The sequence below is a fragment of the Monodon monoceros genome, unplaced genomic scaffold (assembly GCF_005190385.1).
Source record: "Monodon monoceros isolate NGI ecotype Baffin Bay Population unplaced genomic scaffold, NGI_Narwhal_1 Super_Scaffold_22, whole genome shotgun sequence".
NCBI classification, from domain to species: domain Eukaryota; kingdom Metazoa; phylum Chordata; class Mammalia; order Artiodactyla; family Monodontidae; genus Monodon; species Monodon monoceros.
The window spans coordinates 113,033,835-113,060,721 of record NW_021703779.1 but is presented as its reverse complement, the minus strand read 5'-3'; the positions used below and the strand labels follow the sequence as shown (position 1 = coordinate 113,060,721).

Here is a 26,887-nt window from a genome sequence, read left to right as displayed (position 1 = left end):
TTCTTCCCAGTTCTCTGAGGGTTTTACGGTAAGAAATGGAGATGGGGGAGCAGAGTGGCTTCCCTGCCCACAGACCTCCTGGTGGAGGGTCAAGAGCCAGCAGCCACTTCGTGGGCCCTCAGAAGCGGGCCAGGGCTGCAACTTGGGTGAGGGCGGTCTGGTTGGAGCCTGTGGCTGCAGAGCTTGCCCGCGGCCCAATGTGCACAGGGATAGCCAGGTCTCCGGGTGGTGGAGAGAGGCGGGTGAGGGCCCTTCTCCACCTGCATGTGGACCGGAGTTACAGCTCCGGGTTCACTTGCTGTGCTTCTTTCCTCTCTGCAGAGTGGGGTTTGTCCTTGCTGTCAAGGCCCAGATTCCTGAGGAGACTAAGAAGTCTCCTGTTCTAGACTCTTGGATGCCGTCATGTAAGCTGGAACATCTTTTGGCCTGCAGAGTGCCCTTAACGGATACTTTGGACTTGCCTTTTCTCCAGGTGGTAGTTTAATCTGAAGAGATGCTTCCTTGACTTGAGAGGACCCTCCTCTCTTCTCTCTTTCAGTAAGCCTTGCATTTGGGCTGAGGGGTAGGTAGTTCTCTATTTCATATCCCCAAAATTTCCAGTAGCAATTTGGTGTTTTTTTGTTGTTGTTTTTTGCTTAATTAATCTTTTTTCTTGGAGGCAATTACATTTGAGGGCAGATCATCCTGTACTTAGTGATAGAAGTACTAGTGCTCATGATTAATTCGGTCGACGGATGTTTGAGTGCCAACGATGTGTCAGGCACTGGGGATACGACAGTGAACAGAACAGACAAAAATGAGCCTCCTGTGACACTCATGTTCTGGGTGGTGGTGATGGCGGTGATGGTGGGTGGATGACAGTAATTAAGGTGTGTTGAGCATGCACTCTGTGCCAGGCACCGCTTAGCGGGCTTTACACCTGTTTCCTTTCTGGAGCAAGGGAGCCCTCCTCTGAGGCAGTTTTCTTGTCACCCCTGAGGAACGCAGAGGTTAAACAGATAGCCCAAAGGTCACTCCCATCCTTGTTTGCAAAGTCAGAGGTGAAATGTAAATCCCAGTAATTTTATTTTCTATCAAGTTTATTACTAGAATTAACAAATAAATTCTAAGGAGAGGTAAATAGATGGTGTGTCAAATTTGAAAAATAAAGCATATTCAAGAGGTTTTTTTGTTTGTTTTTGCAGTTGTGGAAAGATATGGATTATAGTAGTAAAATAAGCCTGTATTAATCACTACATTTTATGGCCCTTATTTTATTTTCTTTGCTGTCATTTAGGTCACACCGTTAATTAATTCGTTGATGACTTATCTTGCGAACTCCCTAAATGCTGGGACTCTGTCTTGGGACAAGTGGAAGAGGAGTTGAATTTCTTGGCCAGCATGGGTTTCAGTTACTGCTTAGCTAGTTAGGAGCTGCATCGATTTGGGCAGGGTATTTACCTTTGCTGCCAGGTTGGAAGAGTTATTCCTACCGAATAGAAAAGAAGTCCGGCATGGAATAGGGCGTTTGCCCCATGACTAGAATGGATCTCTCTTCACAGTGCTAACTGGATAGTGAGAGTACTCCAATATGGGGAAAGGACATTGAATGTGGAGGGCGCCAAAGTCAGCCTTGCTCTGTGGGGGGAATCTATCGCCTAGGGCGGAAAGTTCCCTGGGATTTGGAATCGGCCACAGGCTATAAACAGATTTGAAGTCCGGTGTGTCTTACAGTGCAAAGCAGATCTGGGGGCCGGTCTTATCTTCCCGTGTGAGAGGACTGTGGGCAGTGGACTGGACTCTAATCCTCCTTACTGTGATTTGCGGCCCAGGAGGAAAGGTTTGGCATAACTGGGAATGAGAAGGATGTCTTCAGTCCTGTCCTGCTTTGGTCAAAGACTGTTATGCGGTGAAACTTTTTTTATGTCTTTACATTACACATAATTAATTGATTAACTGAGGAAAGAGCGTGGACCTGAGAATCAGAGGCTGCGTTTTAACACCAATTAATTGTACAGCCTTAAGTTTTTCTTAATCCATAATACGAAGGGATCACCTGGCGATCTCTAAAGTCTGTTCAGAGTGGAGCGTGCTATAACTTTAGGATTGAACACTAATTATAGTTTATTGTATGTAAAAAAGGCTTGCATTTAAGCAGTGCAGTCATTTAATATCAGTTTCAAAGCTAAGGCCAATAGGACAATTTAAAAAAAAATAAAACCAGTGACTGTTAACTGTAGTGAATTTGTAATTAAGTGTGTAAACTGGGAAGAAATTCACATGAGTTGTATTTTGCTAGAATTTATAAGGTTAAAGCAGGAATTCTGAGCTGTCTGCCCTGGTAGGTTTTACCAAATGAAGTGGTTTTTTGGTGAGGAAGGATTTAAAATTCCTGGAGATCACGCCTCATTTTCCACATTAAAAATTAGATTCAGAGAGGGCTTCCCTGGTGGCGCAGTGGTTGACAGTCCGCCTGCCGATGCAGGGGACACGGGTTCGTGCCCCGGTCCGGGAAGATCCCACGTGCCGCAGAGCGGCTGGGCCCCTGAGCCACGGCCGCTGAGCCTGCGCGTCCGGAGCCTGTGCTCCGCAACGCGAGAGGCCACAACAGTGAGAGGCCCGCGTACCGCAAAAAAAAAAAAAAAGCCATCTCTGGCAAACTGCCATCCTGAGCAAACGCCCGGCACACGGACTCCCGCGCAGTAGGCGCCTGGGGCTAAGTACAGAGGTCAGGAAGCGGCCGTGGGGCTTCGGGGCCTGGTGAGACTGGCCTGTGCCTGCCCTTCCCTGCCTGCGTCTCCCGACCCCGCCGCCAAATGGACTCGGAAACACTGCGACTTATCTCCGGGAGTTGCTTGAGGGTTAAAGGACGTGGATGCCTCTCAGGCCCTGAGCCCAGTGGTTGGCACAGACGAGCGCTCAGCACCCACGGAATCAATGCAACCAGAGCACGGACGCCACCCTCCCTAGCAAACCTCAATTTAACAGATGCCCGCCAAGAAAATGACGTCTTCTCAGTGTCCCCCGAGTCATCCCCTCGGTGCCAGACTCTGGGGCAGGTTTCTAGGGCACAAAGGTGAGCAAGTTAAACACGGCCCCTGCCCTCCGATGGGGACAGATATATGATTCCTCCACTTGGCTTCAAATACGCGCGCGTTTGTCAAGTAAAATCAGGGTCACCCTCAGATGGGGCCGATGCACCGTAGGGGAAATCTGGAAAGTCATCTGCTGCAGGAGCAGCTGGGGAAATGCAGGGTCGGGAAGCGCCCCCATGGGCCTTCTCTGCGAGGGTGCTGTGGGGGGACAAGGGGACTGAGAGGTACCTGGTGGGAGCGCTGGCTGCCCTGGGCATTCCCCCTCCGCGGGGTCCCCCTCCTCCGGAAAACGGGCACCGCCCTGGTCAGAGGCCTGAGCGTGGTCACCGCAGCCTGGGCACGCGCCACACGAGATGATGCACGAGGCTGACGCCGCTGCCTCGCGGATGCCCTCTGGTCACAGCGACCTCTCGGGGCCTGAGCCTCCTGCTGTCTGTCCTCAGCCCCGGTGTCCCCAAGGGACCCAGCTTCCACCCTAGTAGGTGACACGGGCCCCATGCTCCAGTGTGTGGGTTCATCACATGCAAGGCCCACCCCTGTGGCCGTCCAGCCAATGAGGGTGCAGCTGGCGGGCTCCTGTGGCAGCTCTCTGGAGCTATCCAGATGCGGGAGCAGCCTGTGCAAAGCTTCTGAGGCCAGAGTGTGCCTGATGTATTCAAGGAAAAGCCAAGTGCTTGGAGCAGTGTAGGTGAGAGATAGAATAGTAGGAGATGTGATCAGAAAGAGAATAAGGATTCAGGCTTCTACTGTACATGAGATCTGAAGTCCCTGGAGGGTTTGGATCCTTAGAGAGGATTCTGTCTTATGTTTTGGAAGGACGCCTGTGGCTGCTTGACTGTGAACATGTTATAATGGGCTGAAGAGTGAAGCAGGAAGGCCAAGTAGAAAGGTACTGCTTCATGCCTGGGCACTGTGGCGGAAACTGTGTGCCCTTCATGCCCTGCAGTGAGAGACGGCAGAAGAGCTGCAAAGAGGATCATCTGATGGAGGAGATGGAAAGGGAGACGCCCGAGAACCAGGGGAGAGCAGTGTTCGGACAACGAGGGGAGGTCTATAGGGCGTGGGGGGCATGGTGTTGAGTGCAGGGGGCTAGAAATGTCTACTGGGCTTAGGTGATCACCAGTGGCTGTGGGATGGATTTGGGCAGCAACAAGTCACAAGGGGAGAATAGAGTGTGGTCTGTCCTTTCAGCAAGTGGCAGCATGAAAAAAAATGAGAGAGATGGGGAAGAATAAAGGCAAGGTTTTTCCTTAACGTACTCGTCATGGTTGAGCCTTTAGAGCGTGTGATCTGTGCTGGTACTGTGCTGAGCGCTTGACTTGCGGCAACTGATTTCATCCGCCAAGTTTTTCATGGTAGGTGTTATCTATAAAAGATGAGGGTCCTGAGGCTAAAGGAAGTGGAACAACTTGCCTGACGGTGCCAGCCAGGGGGAAATGGGATGTGGGCCTGAGCAGTCTGGCTCCATCATTGGTGCCCATGAGCACAGGGTCACGCTCAGCGGCCAGAGCCTGGAGACACCCATCCTTCTACTCCTTCCCCCTTCGTTCCAGAAACACTCCCCAAGAGAGTGGTGAAGACCCCGCGGAGAGGGGTTGGTTGACAGATCAGGAGGAGGTCTGGGGTGTGTGCTAGCATCTTTCCCTGGCTTTCTGATCCTTGTAAGCTGTGAGTCGGTGTATTTGCTTCTTGCTCCAACTTTAGGGGCAGTGGTTTTCCTAAATTTAACATCTGATGTATCTGAAAAGAGTTGTTGATTTTCAATTTGTTCATCTTTTTTCTTGTTATGAGGATGAGAGTCATGACTTCCAAGCTCCTTACTTGCTGGGCAGGAAACCTGGTTTTATTTTTATGTCGGAGAATGTTCTGGTTTTTAGGATATATGTGCTAAAAAAAATTTAGGAATGAGGTGTCATGAGATTAGAAAATGTCTTTGAAAAGGTTCAGCATGTTGGGGAGGAAGAGATTTTCCTCTACCCTTCTAGCTTTTTCTGGCTGGTCTAAGAATTAAACTTTTTAAAATTTTAATTTTATTGGAGTATAGTTGATTTACAATGTTGTGTTAGTTTCAGAAGTAATAAGACTTAAATTGACATGAGACTGATTAACAGGAGAAAATCACAGAAAAGTTTAATAATGTGTATACATGGGAGAGACCCCAGGAGAACTGAGTAACTCCCCTAAATGGACAAAACCTTCATCTTAAATACCAACTTCAGCTAAAGATAGGAAAGGATGTTGGGGGTAGGGGTTTGGAATGTAAAAGGGGAGGAAGGCATTTCACATGAAGATGGAAAAGCAAATATTTGGTAAACAAATGTTTGCTGGGCCCTGCAGAGACAATGGGACCCAGGGTGGACTCTGATCTCTAAGAGTTGCCCCCCCCCAGACCTAGCCCATATTCTTACAGATGTCTCTGGTGATAGTTCTATTCTGAGAACAAGCCCTGTATCTAAATTCTTTAGGTGGTTAGGGGGAAAGTCAAAGTTTCTTCTTGAGTCTTTTGGACCTAAGAGACATTTTGGAGTGGCAAATTTTGCTCTCCTATGTGCACAGTGTTCATGGCAAGAATGTTAATGATAGTTGTGTTTAGATGGTGAATATTTGGGTGTTCATGGTGCTATTCTTTCAATTTCTCTGTATATTTAAAATTTTACATATCATTTTGAATTTAAAAATCAAAAGGAAAATAGGAATCTAATCATGTGAAGGAGCATGGAAGTGACTATTTCCCTAAGGGAAATTGTCAGCCTGGTGAGGTTTGACATCCATAACTGACAAGGTGAAAGAAACCAGAGGCACACAACATGGGGATTCTAACTCTGCCAGAAATGATCTGGGCCCCCAAGTTGTTATGATCTAACGGCTGGGAGGAACAGGAAGTGGACTTAATATTGGGTGGAATTATAGATTACTTTCAAATACCCTGGTTTGTGTAGGGGCCTCAAGTTTTGCACTTGGTTTTCTTGGACCCCATCTAGAATGACCCCAGGCATCTGACAGAAGCAAATAAAAATCCTCTCTGGAGTAAGCTGCTAGCATTCTAGGTCTCAAGTTATTCTTACCAATATATTTGAAACACAGTGGACAGCAGGAGTGCAAAAACACGTAGGCACAGATAGAAACAAGTCTCTGTGAATGCAAACCAGCAGAAACGGAGTCACTCTGCCCAGTTTGACAGGCACTTGCCAGTAGGTTTTGTTTTAGTCTGTTCAGGCTGCTCTAACAGAATATCATAAACTGGGTGTCTTATAAACAACAGAAATTTATTTTTCATAGCTCTGGAGGTTGGGAAGCCCAAGATCAAGATGCTGACAGATTCGGTGTCTGGTGAATGCTCACTTCCTGGTTCTTACACAGAGGTTTTCTTGCAGTGTCCTCACATGGCAGAAGAGAACTCTGGTCTTTTCAGCTCCTTATATGGGCACTAATCCCATTCGTGAGGGCTCTACCCTCATGACCCAATCACATCCCAAAGGCCTCACCTCTAAATACCATCACACTGGGGGTTAGGATTTCAACATCTGAATTGGGAAGAGGGGGAACACAAACATTCAGTCCATAAGTTTGTTTTGTTTACTCTGTGAAGGTCTCTTTGCCACTAATATTTTATTTTCTCATTATCATATTCTACGTCACAGGAAATAGTTTGCATAGTCAAAGAAGGAATTACTTTGGTGATTAAAGGCTGTTTAAAAATGCAGATTTTAAGTAGGTAAACATCAGGTAGATCTGGGTGGGCCATATTCCAAGTCTGGCAAAATCCACTATTAGACAAATTGTAAAAGAGGCAGAGAAGAAAAAGACATTAGGTAATAAACTTCTAATTGCATATTAATTACATGTTGATCATGTAATATTTACTATGCCTGGAAAGCATCTCCAAACGACTTATTCTGTAATGACTGAATAATAGTGATGTGGTTAGTGCTTTCATTTGCAAGAGTGTATCTCCAATACTGAATAAGATAAGCCTGTTCTAAAATTTTAAGGTATAAGTAATATTTTAAAAATATTATACTTGATTATACTTACCAAAGGAACATTAATTTTTTTATAATTCTTTTTTGAATTTTATTTTTTTATACAGCAGGTTCTCATTAGTCATCCATGTTATACATATTAGCGTATAAATGTCAATCCCAATCTCCCAATTCGTCCCACCACCGCCACCATCCGCCACCGCCGCTTTCCCCCCTCGGTGTCCATACGTTTGAGGAATGTTGTTTTTTTCCCTTTGTATTAAATATGGATTTAGTCTTTTACCTAAAAAGGAATTAATGTGATCAAAGTGATTAACTCCCGGGACTTCCCTGGAGGTCCAGTGGTTAAGACTCCGCACTTCCACTGCAGGGGGCGCAGGTCCTATCCGGGGTCGGGGAACTGCAATCCCTCATGCCATGCTGCAAAAAAAAAAAAAAAGAAAAAAGAAAGAAAGATTAATTCCAGCCATCACTGTTGATTCATACCTAGTATCCAATCAGTCGCTGAAACTTTTGCTTCTGTCCTCCTCATTGCACGGTTGCCGGAGTCAATGCGTTCAGGTGAATTTGGGGGAAGACCAGTAGGAGGCTCCACAAGAGCTACAGGAGGTCCTTTCCTCAGGCTGCCCTGGTGTTCCAGAACCTCTGGGTCTGCATAATGGCTCATGGCTGGTAATTGTGTGTAAGGATGATTCCAGGGCAAGGTACACTTACGTCCTTGTACAGTTGACTTATAATTTGCACCTGACTATGCTCAGCTGGCAGAAAAACACGGACACAGTGGGTTAATACTTCCACATATTTGGGGGGGGGAAGTCAACCCATAACCCCCTGTTTTAATTTATATTGGGCTGTATTAACTATTTTATGTGGGATTGAAGGTCCAAGGGCTTCCATTTTGTAAAACCAATTGTGCCAAAGACTTTATCTTTCATTGAATCAGAGCATAGTTTTGGGTAATTTGACTATGGGGGAATTTATGCAAGGCAACAGTTCTGATGGTTAGGGTGAGGCATATTTTTGTCCTTTATTTTGTGTTTGATAACTCTCTCCTAAAAGTATAATTGGTACCTTTTTAAGATTTAGTGAAAATCTCCAGGTATAACTGTATTCGTGTCCTAAGTCTGATGCTGATTAAGGCTATGAAGCTTTGCCAATTGGTACATATTGAGATGCTAAAGTTAATTCAGAACCTCTCTTGTAGAAGTACAAAAGCCAGTTAGCATAATTTAATCTTTTGTTGCATAAATTCTTTTAGTAAATTTTGGATTTCCAATTGGGTAAAACTATGAACCTCTGTTTTAGTTTTTTGTCCCCCTCACCATCCAGTGTTTTGCTTTTTGAGTAGTTACTGGATACTTCCAGTGTCCTCTCTGTTCTGCTTAACCCCGAATTTGGTTTAGATATCAAGACAGGTTACGCCTTACATGCATTAAAGCACTAGTAACAGGATCACTACTCACATATTGAGGCTTTCTTGGGAGACCAGGGCAGCCTCCCCAAGTAGGTCTGAAAATGGCTTGAGTGAACAGGGAAAGGAAATTGACTTTGGGGCTTTATTATGCTTAGGAGATGGAGCTGGGGTGAGGGATTTTGCTTCCACTGGGTGGGGCTGGCATGGTTTGAACTTCTGGCTTGCATCAAAGGAGCGAATATATGTACCACATCTTCTTTAAAATGATGTGGTCCATATATATATAATGGAATGTTACTCAGCCATTAAAAAGAGTGAAATAATGCCATCTGTAGCACAGGAAACTCTGCTCAATATTATGTTTCTAAGTGGGAAAAGAATTTGAAAAAGAATAGATACAGGTAAAGAAAAAGTTGTAATAAGAGGGAGAAATTGGGAAATGCTAATGCCTAATTCACTAAACTAAGCAGATGGGGTTTGGGTCAATTACTAAAGAACTGCTGTGGGCACGGTGTTCCCCCCACCATACACACACACACCCCATCGCCACCTGCTCCGGGGAAGCTCTCCCCAGTCCAGGACTCTCGGCTCTCTGCACAGACACAGAGCACTTATGCTGCTGGGTCTGGCCTGCTTTTCCAGTGGGGGACTGTGAAGGGAAGCTGGGGACACAGAGTGCCCCCTCCTCCTGGGGTGTTGGCCTGCTAAAGGGACCTCAGGTGGGTCTCCGTTAACCAATGTTTCTGATGTTAGGGTGGACACAGGCTGCTTTCCAAGGGGATCGAACTGAATAATAGCAGACTTTGAGGGGCCACCTCCCCACCATACATCTCCAAAGAAGTTTGTCATTTCCCTTTCTCTGCACTGTGAGTCTTGCCTCTGAAATCCCTGGCTCCCACTCCAGTTTCCTGCTCTTCCCAGATCGGCAAACTCCCTTTTGCTGATCTGACCCCTACCCTCTTCTTTGTATTCACCCCACCCAAGCAGAGCATCTCTTTTAGGAGCTGGGTTGCTCTGTCCCCCTGAACTAAGTATTCACAGCATTTGAGTACGGCTTGCATTTCCCCAGGGCACTTGCCCCTGCTCTCTGGGGTGTTCAGATGTGATTGGAGAGCATAGCTGTCCTCAGCCCCCACTGGTGGCTCCTCCCCGCACACAGAGTTCTGCCTCTTGTCCGAGGGAGGGTGTTCCTGCACCTGTAGCCTGTCCTTGGTGCTTTCTATTGTTCTCATATGGGGTTTGGAATTTTTTTTTATGTTAAAACCATATCGTGCCTAGCCTCTCCTCTGTCCTCTAGTTTCTGGGATGGCCTGACCTTTCCCGAGTAATTGGCTTTGCATTCACTAAAAGTGAAAAAGACGATTTGTGGATATGCCCCTGCATTGCTGCAATGGTCCCTGTTTGCCTCCACTGTGCTTTGCTGGCTCCAAGGCAGGTTGCTCCCTGGTCTCTGAGGAGGTCTAAACTCTGCGACTGACCCCTGCCTTGCACTTGGATATTTGCACATTCCTTGATAAAACGTGCCAATGAACCCCCTATCACAGCCCTGTTGCGGTAGCTTCCCCTTTGGTACCCTAGTTGCTGGGTTAACCTCATTTTTACCTTTCAGTTGCTTTTTACAGTCACTACAGTGAATAATACTATTCTGAATGGGGCACCTAAGATGGGCTGCCAGTGTATTGCCTTCTGCAGTCTCCTCCATTTCACATGATCTGCCCTGAGCCACAGCTCCCTGCTCACCAAGGGTGGCAGACAGTGCTGGGGTGATCTCCATGATCCCCAACTCTCGGTATCCATGCTTTTGTGTAACCTCCTCCCCTTGAGTATGAGTGGGACGTTCTAACCAGCAGAATGTAGCAAAGGTCATAGGATGAACATGATGACAGTGTATAAGATTGTAACCTTCATCTTGTGTGATGACTCACTCCCTTTAGGCTTTGAAGAAGCAAGCTTCCGTGTTGTGAGCTGCCCTTAGGAGAAGGTCACATGACAGGTAGCTCAAGGTGGGCTCTGGCTGACTGCCGGCAAGAAAGGTCCTCAGTCCAAAGACCACAAGGAACCGGATGCTGCCAACAACGATGTGAGTGAGGAAACAGATCTTTTGCTAGTAGAGCCTCAGAAGAGACCACAGCCTCAGCTGACACATGGCCTGAAGACTTTACTGCAGAGGACTCAGCTAAGCCAGGCTCAAACCACAGAATCTGTGAGATGTTTAATGTGTGCTGTTTTAATCTGCTAATTTTGTCTTAAAATTATTCCCCCACCATTAGATAACTAATATGCTGATGATGTATAAATTCTGCTAGTAATGCTTGGCCTTGGACCCCCATGCCTATTTTTCTTTCCCAAATGGACTGATATCTCCTCTGTAGTAGCCTTAGCTGTTGTTATGGTCTAAATGTTTGTGTCCCTCCAAAATTCATATGTTGAAATCCTAGCCCCCCAAAATGATGGTATTGGGAGGTGGAGTCTTTGGGAGGTGCTTAATTCATGAGGCTGTAGCCCTCACGAATAGTATTAGTGCTTTATTTTAAAAAAAAGAGAGAGCCAGGGAATTCCCTGGTGGCCCAGTGGTTAGGACTTGACGTTTTCACTGCCGTGGCCCGGGTTCAATCCCTGGTCGGGGAACTAAGATTGCATAGGCCACTCGGAGTTGGAAAAAAAAAAGGAAAAAAGAAAAAAAAAGGAAAATAGAAAAATGAGAGAGAGAGAGAGAGAGAGAGAAATCCATCTGTTACCCCTTCCACCATGTCGCCATGTGATGGCACAGAGAGAAGACACCAGCTATGAGCCAGGAAAAGGACTCCCACCCAACCGAGCTGGCACCCTGATCTCAGGTTTCCAGCCTCCAGAACTGTGAGAAATCAATTTCTGTTGTTTATAAGATTCCCAGTCTGTGGTATTTTGTTACAGCAGCCTGACCACACTAAGACAGTTAACTTTGCATATAATACTCTGCTCCTAGTTTCAGCCAGGAGTAGGCTGACTGACTGCTGCTCTCTGCAGGTATTTAAACTGTTACTGACAATTTTTGCCCTACCTCCATGTCTGATTTCTCACTGCACAAGGTGTCTGCTTTATCCATCATGGTCTTGTTGTGACCTTGGGATAATGTGCTACTGTCTTTGGGCACCACTGTGCTCAGTGCTCTGAGAGGATGCCCCAGGTCATTTTCCTCATGCTACACAGATAGCTCTATCCACTCTTGTCCTGACCACTGCTTTATTAAGACCTAATCTTTTCTCAGACGTTGACCTTTTAAGAATAGCTTTATTGAGTGGATGGACCTAGAGTCTCTCATACAGAATGAAGTAAGACAGAAAGAGAAAAACAAATACAGTATGCTAACGTATATATAAGGAATCTAAGAAAAAAGCTACTGATGAACCTAGATGCAGGGCAGGAATAAAGAGGGAGACATAGAGAATGGACTTGATGACATGGGGTGGGAGGGCGAAGCTGGGGTAAAGTGAGAGTAGCATGGACATATATACACTACCGAATGTAAAATAGTTGGCTGGTGGGAAGCAGCCGCGTAGCACAGGAAGATCAGCTCGGTGCTTTGTGATGACCTAGAGGGGTGGGATAGGGAGGGTGGGAGGGAGGCTCAAGAGGGAGGGGATATGGGAGCCTGTGTATGCATGTGGCTGATTCGCCTTGTTGTGCAACAGAAACTAACACAGTATTGTGAAGCAATTATACTCCAATAAAGATCTATTTTAAAAATAGCTTTATTGAGGTATAATTTATGTACAATAAACAGCGCCTATTTAAAGTCAACTTTGACATATGTATACACAATGAATCAAGATAGACGTTCCCGTTACCACCAAACGTTTCCTCTTGCTCCTTTGTAGTCCATCCTTCCTTCCATTTCCATCCTCAGGCAACCACTTATTTACATTCTGTCACCACAGAATAGTCTGAGATTTTTCTAGAGTTTTAAATAAATTGAATTGTAGAGTATGTACTTCTTTTTACCAGTGTTCTTCCATTCCACCTAATGATTTTGAGGTTCATACAGTTTGTTGCATTTATCAATCGTTCTTTCCCTAATATTGCTGAATAGTATTCCATTGTATGGATATATGACAATTTATTAATCCATTCACCTGGTCATGGACGTTTGTGTGGTTTCCAGTTTTTGCCTATTACAAAGAAAGCTGCCTTGAACATCCACGTACAAGTCTTTGTGTGTTCGTGTGTCATCTTCTCTCTTTGGTAAATATCTAAGAGTGGAATTACTGGGTAACATGGGACGTGTACGTTTAACTTTTCAAGCAACTGACAAACTGGTCTCCAACTGCTTCACATCCTCCCCAACACTTGGTATGGTGAGTTTTAAATTTTTTTAGCTTTTTTATTTTTATTTTTTCAAATTTATTTTTGGCCACGTTGGGTCTTCGTTGCTGTGCGTGGGCTCTGCGCGGCCGGGCTTCAGTAGTTGTGGCACATGGGCTCAGTTGCTCCGGGGCCTGTGTGATCTTCCCCCACCAGGGCTCGAACCCGTGTCCTCTGCATTGGCAGGCGGATTCTTAACCACTGCGCCACCAGGGAAGTCCTTGGCTTTTTTATTAGTGTTTAGTGATTGGTATCTCATTGTGGTTTGATTTTTCATTTCCCTAATGACTAATAATGGTTGAGCATATTTTCATGTCATCTATATAATTTCTTTGGTCAAGTGTCTACTCAAACTGGTTGCCCTTTTTATTAGATTGTTTGTCTTCTTATTATTGTATTGTAATAGTTCTTTTTGCCGCACTGCACAGCTCGTGGGATCTTAGTTCCCCCGCCAGGGATCAGTCCTGTGCCCCCTGCAGTTGAAGCATGGAGCCTTAACCACTGGACTGCCAGGGAAGTCTCTGTAAGAGTTTTTTAAAGATATATTCTAGATATAAGTCTTTCATCCAACATGTGTTTTGCAAATACTTTTACCCAATCTGCGGCTTGTCTTTTTATTTTCTTAAGTGTCCTTTAAAGAGCAAAATATTTTAATTTTGATGAGGTCTACTTTATCAATTTTTCTTTTATATTTTGTGGGGTTTGGGGGGGTCTTATTTAAGAAATCTTTTCCTAAAACCTAGGTCATTAAGATTTTACCCAGTGTTTACTTCTAAAAGGTTATGGTTTTGTCTTTTACCTGTATGCCTATGATTTTGAGTTAATTTTTGTATTTGATGTAAGGTAAGGGTCAAGTTTTGTTTTAAAAAATATGCTTATCCAATGTTTTCAATACTATTTGTTGAAAATATTATCTCTTCTCCGTTGTATTGCCTTGACACCTTTGTCAAAAGTCAGTTGTCCATATAGTTGTGAGTATATTCTGAACCCTCTGTTCTGTTCCACTGATCTCTAAATCTATCTTTATGCCAAGATCACACTGCCTGGATCATTGTTGCTCTATACTAAGTCTTGAAACTAGGTAGTGTAAAGTTCTGCACCTTTGGTCTTTTTCAAAATTGTTTGGGCTGTCCTAAGCCTTTTGCAATTACAAACAAAAGAAGAGCAAAGAGCATTGCACTCACCATTCAAGTCTACAAAGATTAACCCGCTGCAGCTGCTGACCGACAGTGCACTTGGTGCTTCAGACGAAGAGATTAAAGGGATAACTGGGTGAAGCACCCTGTGCTTCAGACAGAGGAAATTAAAGATGATAACGGGGTGCTCTGTTCTTTGGGCAAACAGGCCTTTAGATAGTTAAGATGCATTTCAGGAAGAATTTTAATGGACCTGCTTTTTGCACCTTCCCATACGTAGAAAAGCACTATATTCATTGAGTTGAGATATCTGTTTTTGGTGACTAGCAGTAATGTTTTGCCAAAGTGTATGCTGACTGCTTGTATTCCCTCGCACACACAAAAATCACATATAAACTAGCCTCTATCCCCACTGTTTCTTTGGAGCAGTTCCTCAGAGCTATCTGAGAGGCTGTCTCCTGGGCTATACTCTTCAGTAAGACCCTGAACAAAACTTAACTCATAATTCTTACATTGTGCATTTTTCTTTCAGTCCACACATTTCTATAGAAATGTTGGACTCACCTTGTCAATTAAAAAAAAAAAAGGTACTGCTATGGCTTTTTTACTTTACTTCCTCACTTCCTCCCCCTCTCTGTTCTATAAAAGAAACTGGCATCCAGACCCCGATAAGATGGTTCTTGGGGACACTAGTCTGCCATCTTCTTGGTCTGCCAGCTTTCCGAATAAAGTCGCTATTCCTTGCCTCAAAAAAAAAAATAGGTCCTGCTGTGACTTTATTGGGAATGCATTGAATATATAGATAAGTTTGGTAGTGTTGACATCTAACAATATTGCATTTTCAAATTTGTGAGCATGGTACATCTTTCCATTTATTTATATATGTATTCTTTAATTTCTTTTGTAATTTTCAGTATACAGGTCTTGCATATCTTTTGTTAAATTTACTCCAACTACTTAATACTTTTTTCATGCTACTGTTAAGTATTTCATTTTTTTTATGTTATTGTACATGGTCCTTTATGTTTTGTTTTCTTTTTCTTTCTCTTTATTTTTTCTTCCAGTTTTATTGAGACATAATTGACATAACAGCATTGTATAAGTCTAAGGTGTACAGCATAATGATTTGCTTTACACACATCATGAAGTGATGATCACAATAAGTTTAGTGAACATCCATCATCTCATATAGACACAAAATTAAAGAAATAGAAAAAAGTTTTTCTTGTGATGAGAACTCAGGATTTACCCTCTTAACGACTTTCATATATAACATACAACAGTGTGAATTCTATTTATTATGTTGTACATTATATCCCTAGTACTTATTTATCTTATAACTGCAAGTCTGTACGTTTTGACTGCCCTCATCCAGTTCCCTCTCCTCCCACCCCTACCTCTGGTGGGTACATGGTCCTGTTTAAAAATAATTCAATTGCTGGAAATCCATTGCTAGTATATGTAAGTGCAGTTGGTATTTTTATTGACCATGTGTCTTTCAATGTTGCTAAAATCGTTTATTAATTCTATAAGCTTTCTAAAAATAATTCCTTAGGATTCTTTTTTTTTTTTCCTTTTTTGCGGTACGCGGGCCTCTCACTGTTGTGGCCTCTCCCGTTGCAGAGCACAGGCTCCGGACACGCAGGCTCAGCGGCCATGGCTCACGGGCCTAGCCGCTCCGCAGCATGTGGGATCTTCCCAGACCGGGGCACGAACCCGCGTCCCCTGCATTGGCAGGCGGACTCTCAACCACTGTGCCACCAGGGAAGCCCTCCTTAGGATTTTTTACATAGATAATGAAATACTCAGCAAATAAAATTTTATGTCTTCTTTTCCTATATGTATTCCCTGAAAAAACTTTATTGTATTGTTGCATGTTTACTTTTTTAAGTAAATGCAGAAACTTTTTCCAGGGTGGCTGTTTAACAAGTTACACTCCCATTAGCAACATATGAGAGATCCACTTTCTATGCATCCTCCCCCAGTATTTGATGTTTTCACTAGTTTTAACTTTAGCCATCATAATAGGGTAAATTCATCTTTTTGTATAGATTTCCAATTGTCTCAGCACCATTTGTTGAAAAGACCATCATTTCCCCATTGAATTGTCTTGGTACCCTTGTCAATATCAATTGATCATTCTAATATACAAAATATATAAAGAACTCTTATAACTTAACAAAAAAAGACAACTCAATTTTAAAATCAGTAAAGGACATGAATAGACATTTCTACAAAGATACACAAATGGCCAATAAGCAAATGAAGAAATGTTCAACATCATTAGCCCTAGGGAAATGCAAATAAAAATTACAATACTTCACACCCACTAGGATAGCCATATTTTTTTAAAAAGGAAAATAACAAGTGTTGGAGAGGATATGGAAAAATTTGAATCATCTACACTACTGCTGAGAATGTAAAATGGTGCAACCTATGTAAAACAGCTTGGTGGTTCTAAGGTAAGCATAGAATTACCATGTGATCCAGCAGTTCCAATCCTAGGTATGGATGCCCCAAATTGAAATCGGGTGTTTAAATAAAACTTGCACATGAACGTTCATAGTAGCAATAGTCACAATTGCCAAAAGCTGGAAACAATACAAATGTCCATCAACATATGAGTGGATAAACAAAATGTGGTATAGCCGTACAATGGAATATTATTCAGCCATAAAAAGGAACACAGTACTAATACCTGCAACAGTCTGAGTGAACCTCCAAAACATTATGCTAAATTAAACAAGCCAGACACAAAAACTCACATATCGTATAATACCATTCTTATAAGATATCCAGAATAGGCATATACATAGAGACGGAAAGCCTATTTGTTGTTGCCAAGAGCTGGGGTAGGGAGGGAATGGGGAGTGGCTGCTTAATGGGCATGGCATTTCGTTTTGGGGTGATGAATTGTTCTGGAACTAGATAGTGGTGATGGTTGCACAACATTGTGAATGTACTTCATAGCACTGAATTGTATACTTTAACATGATAAATCTTATGTTATATGTATTTTACCACAATAAAAGAACAATTGATCATAAATGTAAGGATTTGTTCATAGTCTCTCAATCTGTTCCATTGATCTACACACCTACTTTGCACCAATACCACACTGTCTTAACTGTTGTGGCTTTATAAGTTTTGAAATAGGTAAGTGATTCAACTTTTTCAAAATGTTTTGGCTATTTAAGGTAATATACATTCCACATACATTTTAGCATCAGCTTTTCAATATCTATAGAAAAGTTAGCTGAGATTTTGATAGATACTGTGTTCAGTCTACAGATAACTTTGGGGAAGATTGCTATCTTGACGATATTCAGTCTTCTAATTCACAAAATGTCTTATTTATTTAGAGCTTTTATTTTCATTAAAAAAAATTTTTTAAGTATAGTTGATTTATAATGTTGTGCTAATTTCTGCTGTACAACAAAGTGACTCAGTTATACATATACATAATCTTTTTCATATTCTTTTTCATTATGGTTTATCACAGGATATTGAATACAGTTCCCTGTGTTATACAGTAGGACCTTGTTGTTTATCATCTTATACATACTAGTTTTGCATCTGCTAATCCCAAACTCCTGATCCTTCCCTCCCCTACCTCCCCCTCCCCCTTGGCAACCACAAGTCTGTTCTCTATGTCTGTGAGTCTGTTTCTGTTTCATAGATATGTTCATTTGTGTCGTATTTTAGATTCCACATATAAGTGATATCATATGGTATTTGGCTTTCACTTGCTGACTTACTTCACTTAGCAGGATAACTTCTAGGTCCATCCGTGTTGCTGCAAATGGCATTATTTCATTCTTTTAATGGCTGAGTAATATTCCATTGCGCATGCATATATATATATATATATATATATATATATATATACCAACTTTGCATTCCTGGTATAAATGCCACTTGGTCATGGTATGTATGTCTAGGGTGTTTGGACCAGGCCTTTCCTGGTCTCCCTACTTCCCATTCACAGAGGATGTGATCCATGAAGCAGAAAAAAAGAGAATCATAGTGAGGAGGGTGCAGATCCCCCAGCTTCTTCTAGGGCTGTATCTCTGATCAAAAAGCCACACCTTCTATGCCAGTCTCCCATCCTCCCAAGGACCCCACAGAGGAGCCCCTCATCCGCCTGAAGCACACGCAGGGCATAGACCCCAGCCCATTTCCCTATGGCCACCAAATTGGCGCCCTCACCAATGATGGGAGGAGCCAGAATGTCCCCGCCCACCTCCTCTTAGCGGCCACAGGAGCCCACCCGCTGCACCCTCATTGGCTGGACGGCCACGGAGGTGGACCCTGCACATTGCGCACCCAGGGACTGGAGCATGGGGCCCATGTCACCTCCTAGGGTGGCAGTAGGGTCCCTTGGGGACACCGAGGCTGAGGACAGACAGCAGGAGGCTCAGGCCCTGAGAGGTCGCTGTGACCAGGGGGCATCCGCGAGGCAGCGGCGTCAGCCTCGTGCATCATCTCGTGTGGCACGTGCCCAGGCTGCAGTGACCATGCTCAGGCCTCTGACCAGGGTGGTGCCCGTCTTCTGGAGGAGGGGGACCCCGCGGAGGGCGCGTGCCCCGGGCAGCCAGGGCTCCCACCAGGTACCTCTCAGTCCCCTTTTCCCCCCACAGCACCCCTGGTCTGGGCGGCAGAGGCGGCTCCGTCTTGTGTGCAGGGGTTTTGGGGCGTCCCTAGTCCTCGAGAGCTGGGCCGACACCACCCAAGCCCCAACTCTCCATCGGTCTCAAGTGCGGAAGACGGGGGCAGAGAAGGCCCACGGGGGTGCTTCCCAGCCCTGCATTTCCCCAGCTGCTCCTGCAGCAGATGCCTTTCCAGATTTCCCCTACGGTGCATCGGCCCAATTTGAGGGTGACTCTGATTATATTTCACAAATGCCCATGTATTTAAAACCAAGTGGAGGAATCATGTACCTGTCCCTGGTCGGAGGGCAGGGGCCGTGTTTAACTTGCTCACCTTTGTGCCCTAAAAACCTGCCCGGGAGTCTGGTACCTAGGGGATGACTCGGGGGACACTGAGAAGGCATCATTTTGTTGTCAGGGATCCTTTAAACTGAGAAGGTTTGCTGGGTAGCGTGGTGTCCCTGCTCTGGTTGCATTGATTCTCATGTGTGCTGAGCGCTCGTCTGTGCCCGGGCAGGAGTGGGAGGTGAGCACCTGACTTCACCCCAGACGCCAGGCAGGCTGGCCTCAGCACCAGGACAACTCCCATGCTCCTGGGTTCTAGGTTGTAAAAATAGAACTACCGTGTGATCTAGCAGTCCCACTTCTGGGTATATAGTTAAAGGATATGAAAACAGAATATCGAAAAAATATCTGCACTCCCATATTTATTGAAGCATTATTCATAATAACCAAGATATGGAAAGAATCTAAGAATCCATTAATGGATGAAAGGACAAAGGAGATGTGATATGTGTGTGTATATACACACACACACACACATGTAAACACACACATAGAGAAATTTTTTTCTTTTTTTTTTTTTGCCACATAGAATGTGGGATCTTAACTCCCCGGCCAGGGATGGAACCCGCGCCCCCTGCAGTGGAATAGCGGAGTCTTAACCACTGGACCACCAGGGAAGTCCCATAGAGGAATTTAAAAAATTTTTTATAGTTGATTTACAATACTGTGTTAGTTTTGGGTGTACAGCAAAGTGATTCATATATATTATATATATTCTTATAAGAATTATATATATAATTATATATATATATATTCTTTTCTTTGATTCTTTTCCATTATAGGTTGTTATAAGATATTTAATGCAGTTGCTTGTGCTATAAGGAAATCGTTGTTGTTTATCTATTTTATTTATGGTATGTGTACAACAGAGGAACATTATTCAGCCATGAGAAAGAAGGAAATCTTTCCATTTGTGACAATATGGTTGGGACTTGAGGGCATTATGCTAAGTAAGATAGGAAAAACAGAGAAAGAGATACTATCTGACATCACATTATGTAGAATGTAAAAAAGCCAAAGTCATAAAAACAAAGAGTAGAACCATGGTTAACAGGGGCTGGGAGGTGGGGAAATTGGGGAAAGGTTATTTAAGGATACAAACTTGCAAACAGGAGATGAGTTCTGGGGATGTAATGCACAGCATAGTGATTATAGTCAACAATACTGTATCATAAACTTTAAAGTTGCTAACAGACTAGATCTCAATTGTTCTCATCACACACACAAAAAAATGGTAATTATGTGATGTGATGGAGGTGTGAGCTAACACTACTGGTGGTAATCAAACTGCAAAATATAAATGTATCAAACCAACATGTGTACAACTTAAAGGTAGACAATTTATATGTCAATTATATCTCAATAAAAAATTACTCCCCATAGTTTAAAACTACAAATGGCCAATGGACATATGAAAAATTTTAATCTTGATATGTATTGAAAGGCATGCAAAATAAAATAAACAATTTGGCTTATCCAATTGAGAGATTCAAAACCTGTCTTGAGACTTCGCTACAGGCAAAGGTGAGGAGCAGAAAGAAAGGAACCACGACTTTATCCCAGGACAACTGGAGAGTGGATTTAATTCGAGCCGTGAACTGGGGATGATGGGAAAGGAAGAGTTTGAGGGAAATGATGAGTTAAATGAAAGATTACACTGATCTTGAGGAGAGAGAAATGCACCCAGCTTGAGGCAGGAAAGGCAGTAACAGATTTTGAAACGTGTTGTGACCCACAATTGCCACCCTCGTCTGACAACAGTGTCACTCCTGAGGGGCATGAGCACAGTAACATGGCACCGCTGCTCTGGAGGGTGTCAAACCCCTAAGGCGTGCCTACCCTGTGGCCCACGTGCAGGAGTGTATGGTAAGAGATCGACCATGACTGCACCACAACATTTATCCACAAGAACACCTGTCACCGCGTCATCAGTAAAACCCAATAAAAACCACAAAAGCAAACCAAAGCCAACAACAACCTCAAACTCAACCCCCCAAACAAACAACAACAAAGGAAAACAAGCAAGAGGCAGTGCGAAATACATGAGACCTTCATACCAGAGGTACTCTGTGGCTTTGGAAGCAGAAGCGTACTTAATCACACAGGAAGGTGAGCAGGAAGTATTTATGTCATAACGTGACAAAAGTCATATGTTCCTAATTTTACGTATATAAAGGACATGCACACAAAGTGAAAATTCATCCGAAACTGGGCAGTTTCCCTCGGGGTGGGCTGGGCTGGGACTCTGTATGCCGTTTCTCTCTCTCGTGTTCTGACTGTATTGGGTTCTGACTGGCCCTCCTGGAACTGCCCTCTCAGCTGCTCTTTCGCCCTCCCCTGACTCAGTTGCTTGGATCCCAGTCAGTCTGCAGAGGTGGGAGGTTCGCAAGAAGACAGGTGGGCCCACCTCAGCGTGGCCCCAGCTGCTCCAATGGGGAGCTCCACGTTGCTAAGGCTCCCAGCTCCGCCCACAAGCCCTGGGTTTCTTATCTGTCCCCTGGCCCCTACCCAGAAAGACCAGGGTCGCCTTCGGACTGTGTCCTTGCACCACCCCTCCAGCCTAATTCCCTGCCCCTGCAAGAGGCACTGGGGCCTCAGGAAAGCAGCTTCTGCTTGGGCTTCTAGTTCAGACTGGGCTCCGAGACTCAGTTTCTCCAAAAAATGGGGATAACGGTGGTGCTGGTTTGCAAACTGGTCCTGTACACAGAAGGCAAGGAGAGACCTAGAAAGAAGCAGACCACTCCAGATTGGGAAGGGGGCACGGTTACTAAGCAAATGAACTTACAGATGAGGCTTGTCTTGAGTGCACAAGACAAGCAGATCTCCCCACCCACCTGCCAGAATCTTAAAAGTTTGTACAGAGGCCTTAATGGAATTCAGTCACGTATTCAGTCCAGATAGTCCCAGAGACGCCTTACTCTCTCAAGGCCGCGTCCTCAAAAGGGCTCTGGCTGTGGGAACAGTGGGCAGAACGTGCATCCCAAGGAGCAGGGAAGGGTGAGGAGCCTCCGACGGCCTGAGGCCAGCTCGAGGTTCAACCTCAGTGACATCCTAGTGGTGAGCTCCTCCAGAAGGTGGCCATGGGGATAATGAGGTAAAGGCATGGTGCCTGGAGCTCGGCAGGCTCTCATCACCTGCCAGTTCGTTTCCTTTCCTCATGGTGACAGAGCTGCTCTGGCTAAGACCTGGGGCCATTTGTTGAAGAGACATCCTCATACCGAAGGCCCACAGCACCCTGAAGGCTCCTTTCTGAAAATGCACGAGTGCCCGTGGCTGGCCTGGGGCTCCGCTGTGGTCAGTGGAAGAGCTGGGCTCAGCGCGCAGGTCTCTGGTCTCCTAGGCGCCCCTCTTAACCAGAGTGTGATGTGCCAGCCTGCCTGCCTCCCTCGCGGGGGAATACGGTCCTCCCTCATCACAGTCCCTTGGCCCCTGGGTGCTGGATCCTCTCTCCCATCTGGCTGTGCCAGGCTACCTGGTCCCTGAAGTGGGTGCAGAACCATCAGGGACTGAACAGGACCATCTGGACCAAGGGACGGGAAGCTCGGGGCTCTGGCCGGGACTGGAGTCTACCCCTCCCTCCTAGGGTGGAGGATGCTGGAAGAGGCCCTCTTGTCAAGTTACACTGACCCCTGCGGAGCTCTTGGCGACAGGTGTCTTATCCCAGGCTGCGCTCCTCGCGTGACCACACCCCGAGACCTCAGGACACCCCTCTCCTGGATCCTATGGGCCTGCATTCCTCCGAGGGGTTTGCTGCCCTCCCCTGCAGGTGCCCCTCCCCCAGCCCTCTGTCCTCGGCCCACCCTCCCCCTGCAGCAGCCTCAGAGCCCCCGCCCTGGCTTCTCTGCCAGGACAGCTTGCGTCTAAGGTGGGAGTAAGGGAGGCAGGTTTCCAGTCCCAGAGGTTGATTTCCAAAACTCAGGCACCACCTGGCCAGCTGGGAGGTGATGGAGACCCTGCCACCTGCGGCTGCGGAAGGGCCTTCGGGGACACAAAATGATCTGCAGACAGTCCATTCCACCTCGCCTACCGCAGCCCACCCTCGGGGTTCAGCTGAATTACGCGCCTTCTAACACCAGCCTCTAAGATGAAGAAAAGGCCTAGGCGTTAGTTGATTCAAATAAAGTTTGTGAATGGGACAAAGTGCCACCTCTTGGGCCAGGCCTGTGCTGCTGCCTTCCCCTCACGGGAGCAGTGGTCCGGGTCAGCTCGGATCTCGCCACATCTTCTGACCGGGCACCAGCCCCGCCCTCAGCCCCGCCCCCTTAGAGCCCTCGGGGTGCTCCCCTCCCCCAGCTCCCGGCCACCAGAGTGGGGTGAGCTCGCCGCCCCTCTCTCCTCCGAGGCGGCAGAAACAGGAGGCCTCCAGGTTTTATTAGATTGAACTCAAAGGACTTTCTTCTTAACTGAGACAGACAACAAGATTTGACAACACCCGAGACAAGAACATTTCTCTGACCAGACGCTGCTGCCCGGTGCAGAGTACATTCACACACAGGAAAGTGGAAGTTGTCTTATTCAAGTCGGTGTCTGATTTTGTAAAAGCTCCACTGCCTGAGAAACAGACGGCAAATAAATAAAGTGCTCTGAGAGCCCGTCAAGCAGCAAGGGCCCAGTGGGGGAGACGAGGAAGAGGTGGGAAAGCAGAAGCAGCTAAGGACTCAGGGCCAGAACCGTAAGAACAGCCGCGGCAGGAGCGCATGCTAAGGACGCGTCCCCAGCCCCTCCCACGGCCAGCCCCTCACAGCGCAGACAGCCCCCGCCAGGGCCACCGCCGTGCCCCTCCCACGATGGGTGGGAGGGGGGTCTCTGAGCCCGGGCCCCTGGGCCTCCAGCGCGCTTTCTCCCTGTTGGGAAGCAGCCCCAGGCAGCTCTAGCTGAGCCCCGAGCCCAGGGAGGACAGGGCACCCTGAACAACCCACTCTGCTCAACAGCTCCGCGCCCGCTGCAACGCACAGCCACTCGTGTGTGTGCACAAGCACTCACACACACGCTCACACCCGCACGTTCACTCACACACACACGCTCACACCCGCACACACTCATACATGCGCACTCACGCACGGGCACCCACGCGGTCAGTGAAGAGCCTCTCCTGTGCCATTCTCAGGCCCTCTCAGGCTGGCCCAGCAAGAGGCTGAAGCTGGGGATCGAGCCACCCGGAGGGTGAGAGCTGGGCTTGAAAGGGGCACGTCTGCGAATCAGCCCCAAAGAGGCCCCTCGTCCTCTGCTCTCCTCCCATGCAGCCCCGCGGCACAGTCTCTCAGAGGCTGTCCCCAGAGCTCCGGGGATGCAGTCCGCAGGCTGGCAGGCTCCCAGAAGTGGCCCTGGGTGGGCACAGTTGGGCTGGAGGAGGGCCACCAGGACCAGGGCTCCCGGGTGACTTGGCACAAGGAAGGAAGCCATCAGGCCCCATCAGTGGGCATCTGTGGGGGGCACGTGGTGGCCGCGGTGCAGCCTCCGGCCCCGGGGTGAGGCAGGCAGAGATCCTCACCTGGGACCCGGGCTCCAGCTGGGCAGCTGAGGAGGGCACATGGTGTGAGGCTCGGCCGCTCTGTCCTGGGGGCAACCAGGCTGCTGCGGTGCTCAGCCCCAGGAACTCTGAGTGCATCGACCATGAGCAACCACCGCCCGAGCAGACGTGGGAGCGGTGTGGGGTGAGGGCCAGGGTCTCTCCTGCCTCCCCTCTGCACCGCTCCTGGGGCGTCAGTCAGCAGCGCAGCCAAGGCCTCCAGGACCAATGCAGGCCCATCCAGAGGAGACTCTCCCGTGAGATGCTGGGCTCAGGGGCCAGCCTGGGGACAGAGACATGGGGTCAGGCGTGGGTCTCAGCCCCATCCGACCCACCACTGTCCCTTCCCCTCCTGGTGACACGGTCCCCAGGAGCCACCCATCCTCCCGTCCTGCCACCCAAACTGAGAGGGTTGTGCCACTCAACACTGAGGAGCCCTTGGTCCAGCCTTGGGTGGGATTTGCGGCAGGGTGGGGAGGTCCAGCTCTGTGGGTGAGGACCTTGCTCCCCGGGGGTGCTGGGACTCATCTCTCCCGTGCCCATCTCAGCTCAGACTGTTCCCCGGTCTTCCCTGTGACTTCCCATACACTCCACTTTCCCTACCATGGGCCCCTCTGTCTCTAGGTCCCCTGGGAGCCTCTGCTCCCTTCCCCCATCCCACTGCGCTAGGTCTTTCAGAAGAAGGTGGGAGAGTGCAGGCCCAGAGGCAGATTCGGCTCCACCACTTCTTACCTGTGTGATAAGGGCAAAGCGCTCCCCTCACAGAGCCCCAGTAGGTGGGGAGGACAGAGCTCCCGCAGAGTGTCGCTAGGTCTGTCCTTCCTTCCCCATGCCAGAACCGGACCACTGGGCCACCCCCTCCCTCGGGGTCTCTGCCTGGTCCCTTCCTGTCCTCATGGGTCAGGCCCTTCTCTAGGCTGCTCCCCAGGCAGCTCTAGGGTCAGGGTCAGGGTTAGGGTTAGGCACTCTCTTGACAAGACCAGAGAAGGGGCAGGTCACTTCCTATAACACCAGTTCCTGAGACAAAGAAGGAGATGGGGACTTGAGAGCTGCCTCCCCACCCAGAGAGGTCCCTGTCTCGCCAAGTGTCAACTCCTCTACAAGCCCCTTCTCCATCTGCCCTCCAGCCTGAGAGCTGCCCTCTGCTCAAGGAGATCCCCACTTTCCCAAATCCTCTGGGACACGGGGGCTGCTGGAGGCCGTCCAGGGCTGTGGCACCGGGAGGGCACGGGGAGGAGCTGGAGGGAGCGTGGCTGAGATGGCGGGAGGGCCGGGGAGGAATGCACCTTTCCTGCTCTTCCGTGGCCGCAGATGCGGAGCTTTGGAGGATGCCCCAGGAGAGCGGAGAGGGGAGCAACAGGGCCAGCAGCAGCAGGCAGAGAGCAGTTCCCCGGCCGCAGAGACCAGGCAGGGGGCCGGTTTGCAAAGCGCTGAGAAACAGACAGACCTGGGCTTTGGCCAAGAACACAGCCACCCTTCCAGGCTGCCCCCCAGCGTGTAGAGGACAAGGGTAGCAGCATCTTTTCTCCTCTAGGGCCTCCCCTGGGCCTCCCTGAGCCTATTTCCCTCCACTCCCCCGTGTTCAGGTGACACCACTGGGGCCGTGGCCGGGAGGTGATGGGCTGACCCTCCAAGATGCCAAGGCCGCCGCCTCTCACCCCCATCTTGGAAATATGACAAGGGACTCCAGAGGGCATGCGCCCGCCCTGCCTTGCCTGCTCGCGGCTCGGCAGCTTTCCGGGCTGGCTTTCTCGGGCCCCTTCCACGTCTCCCCGAAACCACCGAGGGGCCTGGACATCTACATGTCATGGCAACCGCCTCCCTCCAGCCCGAAGTCCAACCTCTGGCCTCCTACCTCTTTGGTCAGGGCTAGTCATTCACGTTCCTGCTGCAGAATTTCTTCCTTCTGCTCCCCACTTCGCCCAAGGTGAGGCAACAGGTCGGCCGCACTCAAGTAATTTTCTCGAGTTCGATGGAAAGGGCCTGTTTCGCGAGTTTCTGTGCAGTTCGTCACCGGCCGCGACGTGGGTGACCAGAGCCGGGGCTTGAGGCTCGGTGGCCGTGACCTCCGCCGAGGTCTAGGGTTCGGGAGCCCGGGCCGCCCCTTCTCCTTCCCCCGCCGCGTCCCGGCGGCCCTGGGCCCCGCGGAGCTTCATGCCGGCGCCCCTGCCGTCGCGGCCGCGCGGTGGTTGCGGGCGCTCACTCGATCCGCACCTGCAGGCGGACGTTGAGCATCACCGAGGCCACGATGTAGAAGTAGGGGAAGTTCATGCGCAGCCGCCAGGCCAGGTCGAAGAAGGTGATCAGCGTGCGCGTGAGCCCCTTGCAGAAGGCGCCGTACGAGCCGCGGGCCGCAGCCGAGCGAGACAGCCGCACAGCCAGGCCCGACATGGCAGCCGCCGCCGCCGCCGCAGACAGGGCCGCCGACGCTGCCAT

General features: G+C 47.8%; 1 protein-coding gene and 1 long non-coding RNA gene across 3 annotated transcripts in view; one reads left to right on the top strand and one right to left on the bottom strand.

The window, feature by feature from the left end:
- The window catches only part of LOC114906485, a 17,199-nt gene extending 6,029 nt beyond the window's left edge, over window positions 1-11,170 (top strand). The window contains exon 2 of the long non-coding RNA XR_003796439.1: window positions 10,406-11,170. This is a non-coding gene — a long non-coding RNA (uncharacterized LOC114906485). The remainder of the gene's footprint in view (window positions 1-10,405) is intronic.
- On the bottom strand, window positions 6,365-26,887 carry LOC114906484 (small integral membrane protein 10-like protein 2A). 2 transcript variants are annotated; one of them, XM_029241290.1, is made up of 2 exons: window positions 26,307-26,887; window positions 6,365-7,477 (listed from the first exon to the last, which is right to left on the bottom strand). In XM_029241290.1, the coding sequence occupies exon 1, from the start codon at window positions 26,885-26,887 to the stop codon at window positions 26,651-26,653; it is 237 nt and encodes a 78-aa protein (XP_029097123.1). In that variant the 3' UTR covers window positions 6,365-7,477; window positions 26,307-26,650. The 2 variants fall into 2 exon arrangements, with proteins under 2 accessions (XP_029097123.1, XP_029097122.1); XM_029241289.1 differs by lacking the exon at window positions 6,365-7,477 and adding an exon at window positions 24,507-24,734.

What these genes read in the sequence shown, in the direction of transcription:
- LOC114906484 (XM_029241290.1), bottom strand. Translation starts at nt 26,887, where the DNA reads ATGGCAGCGTCGGCGGCCCTGTCTGCGGCGGCGGCGGCGGCTGCCATG.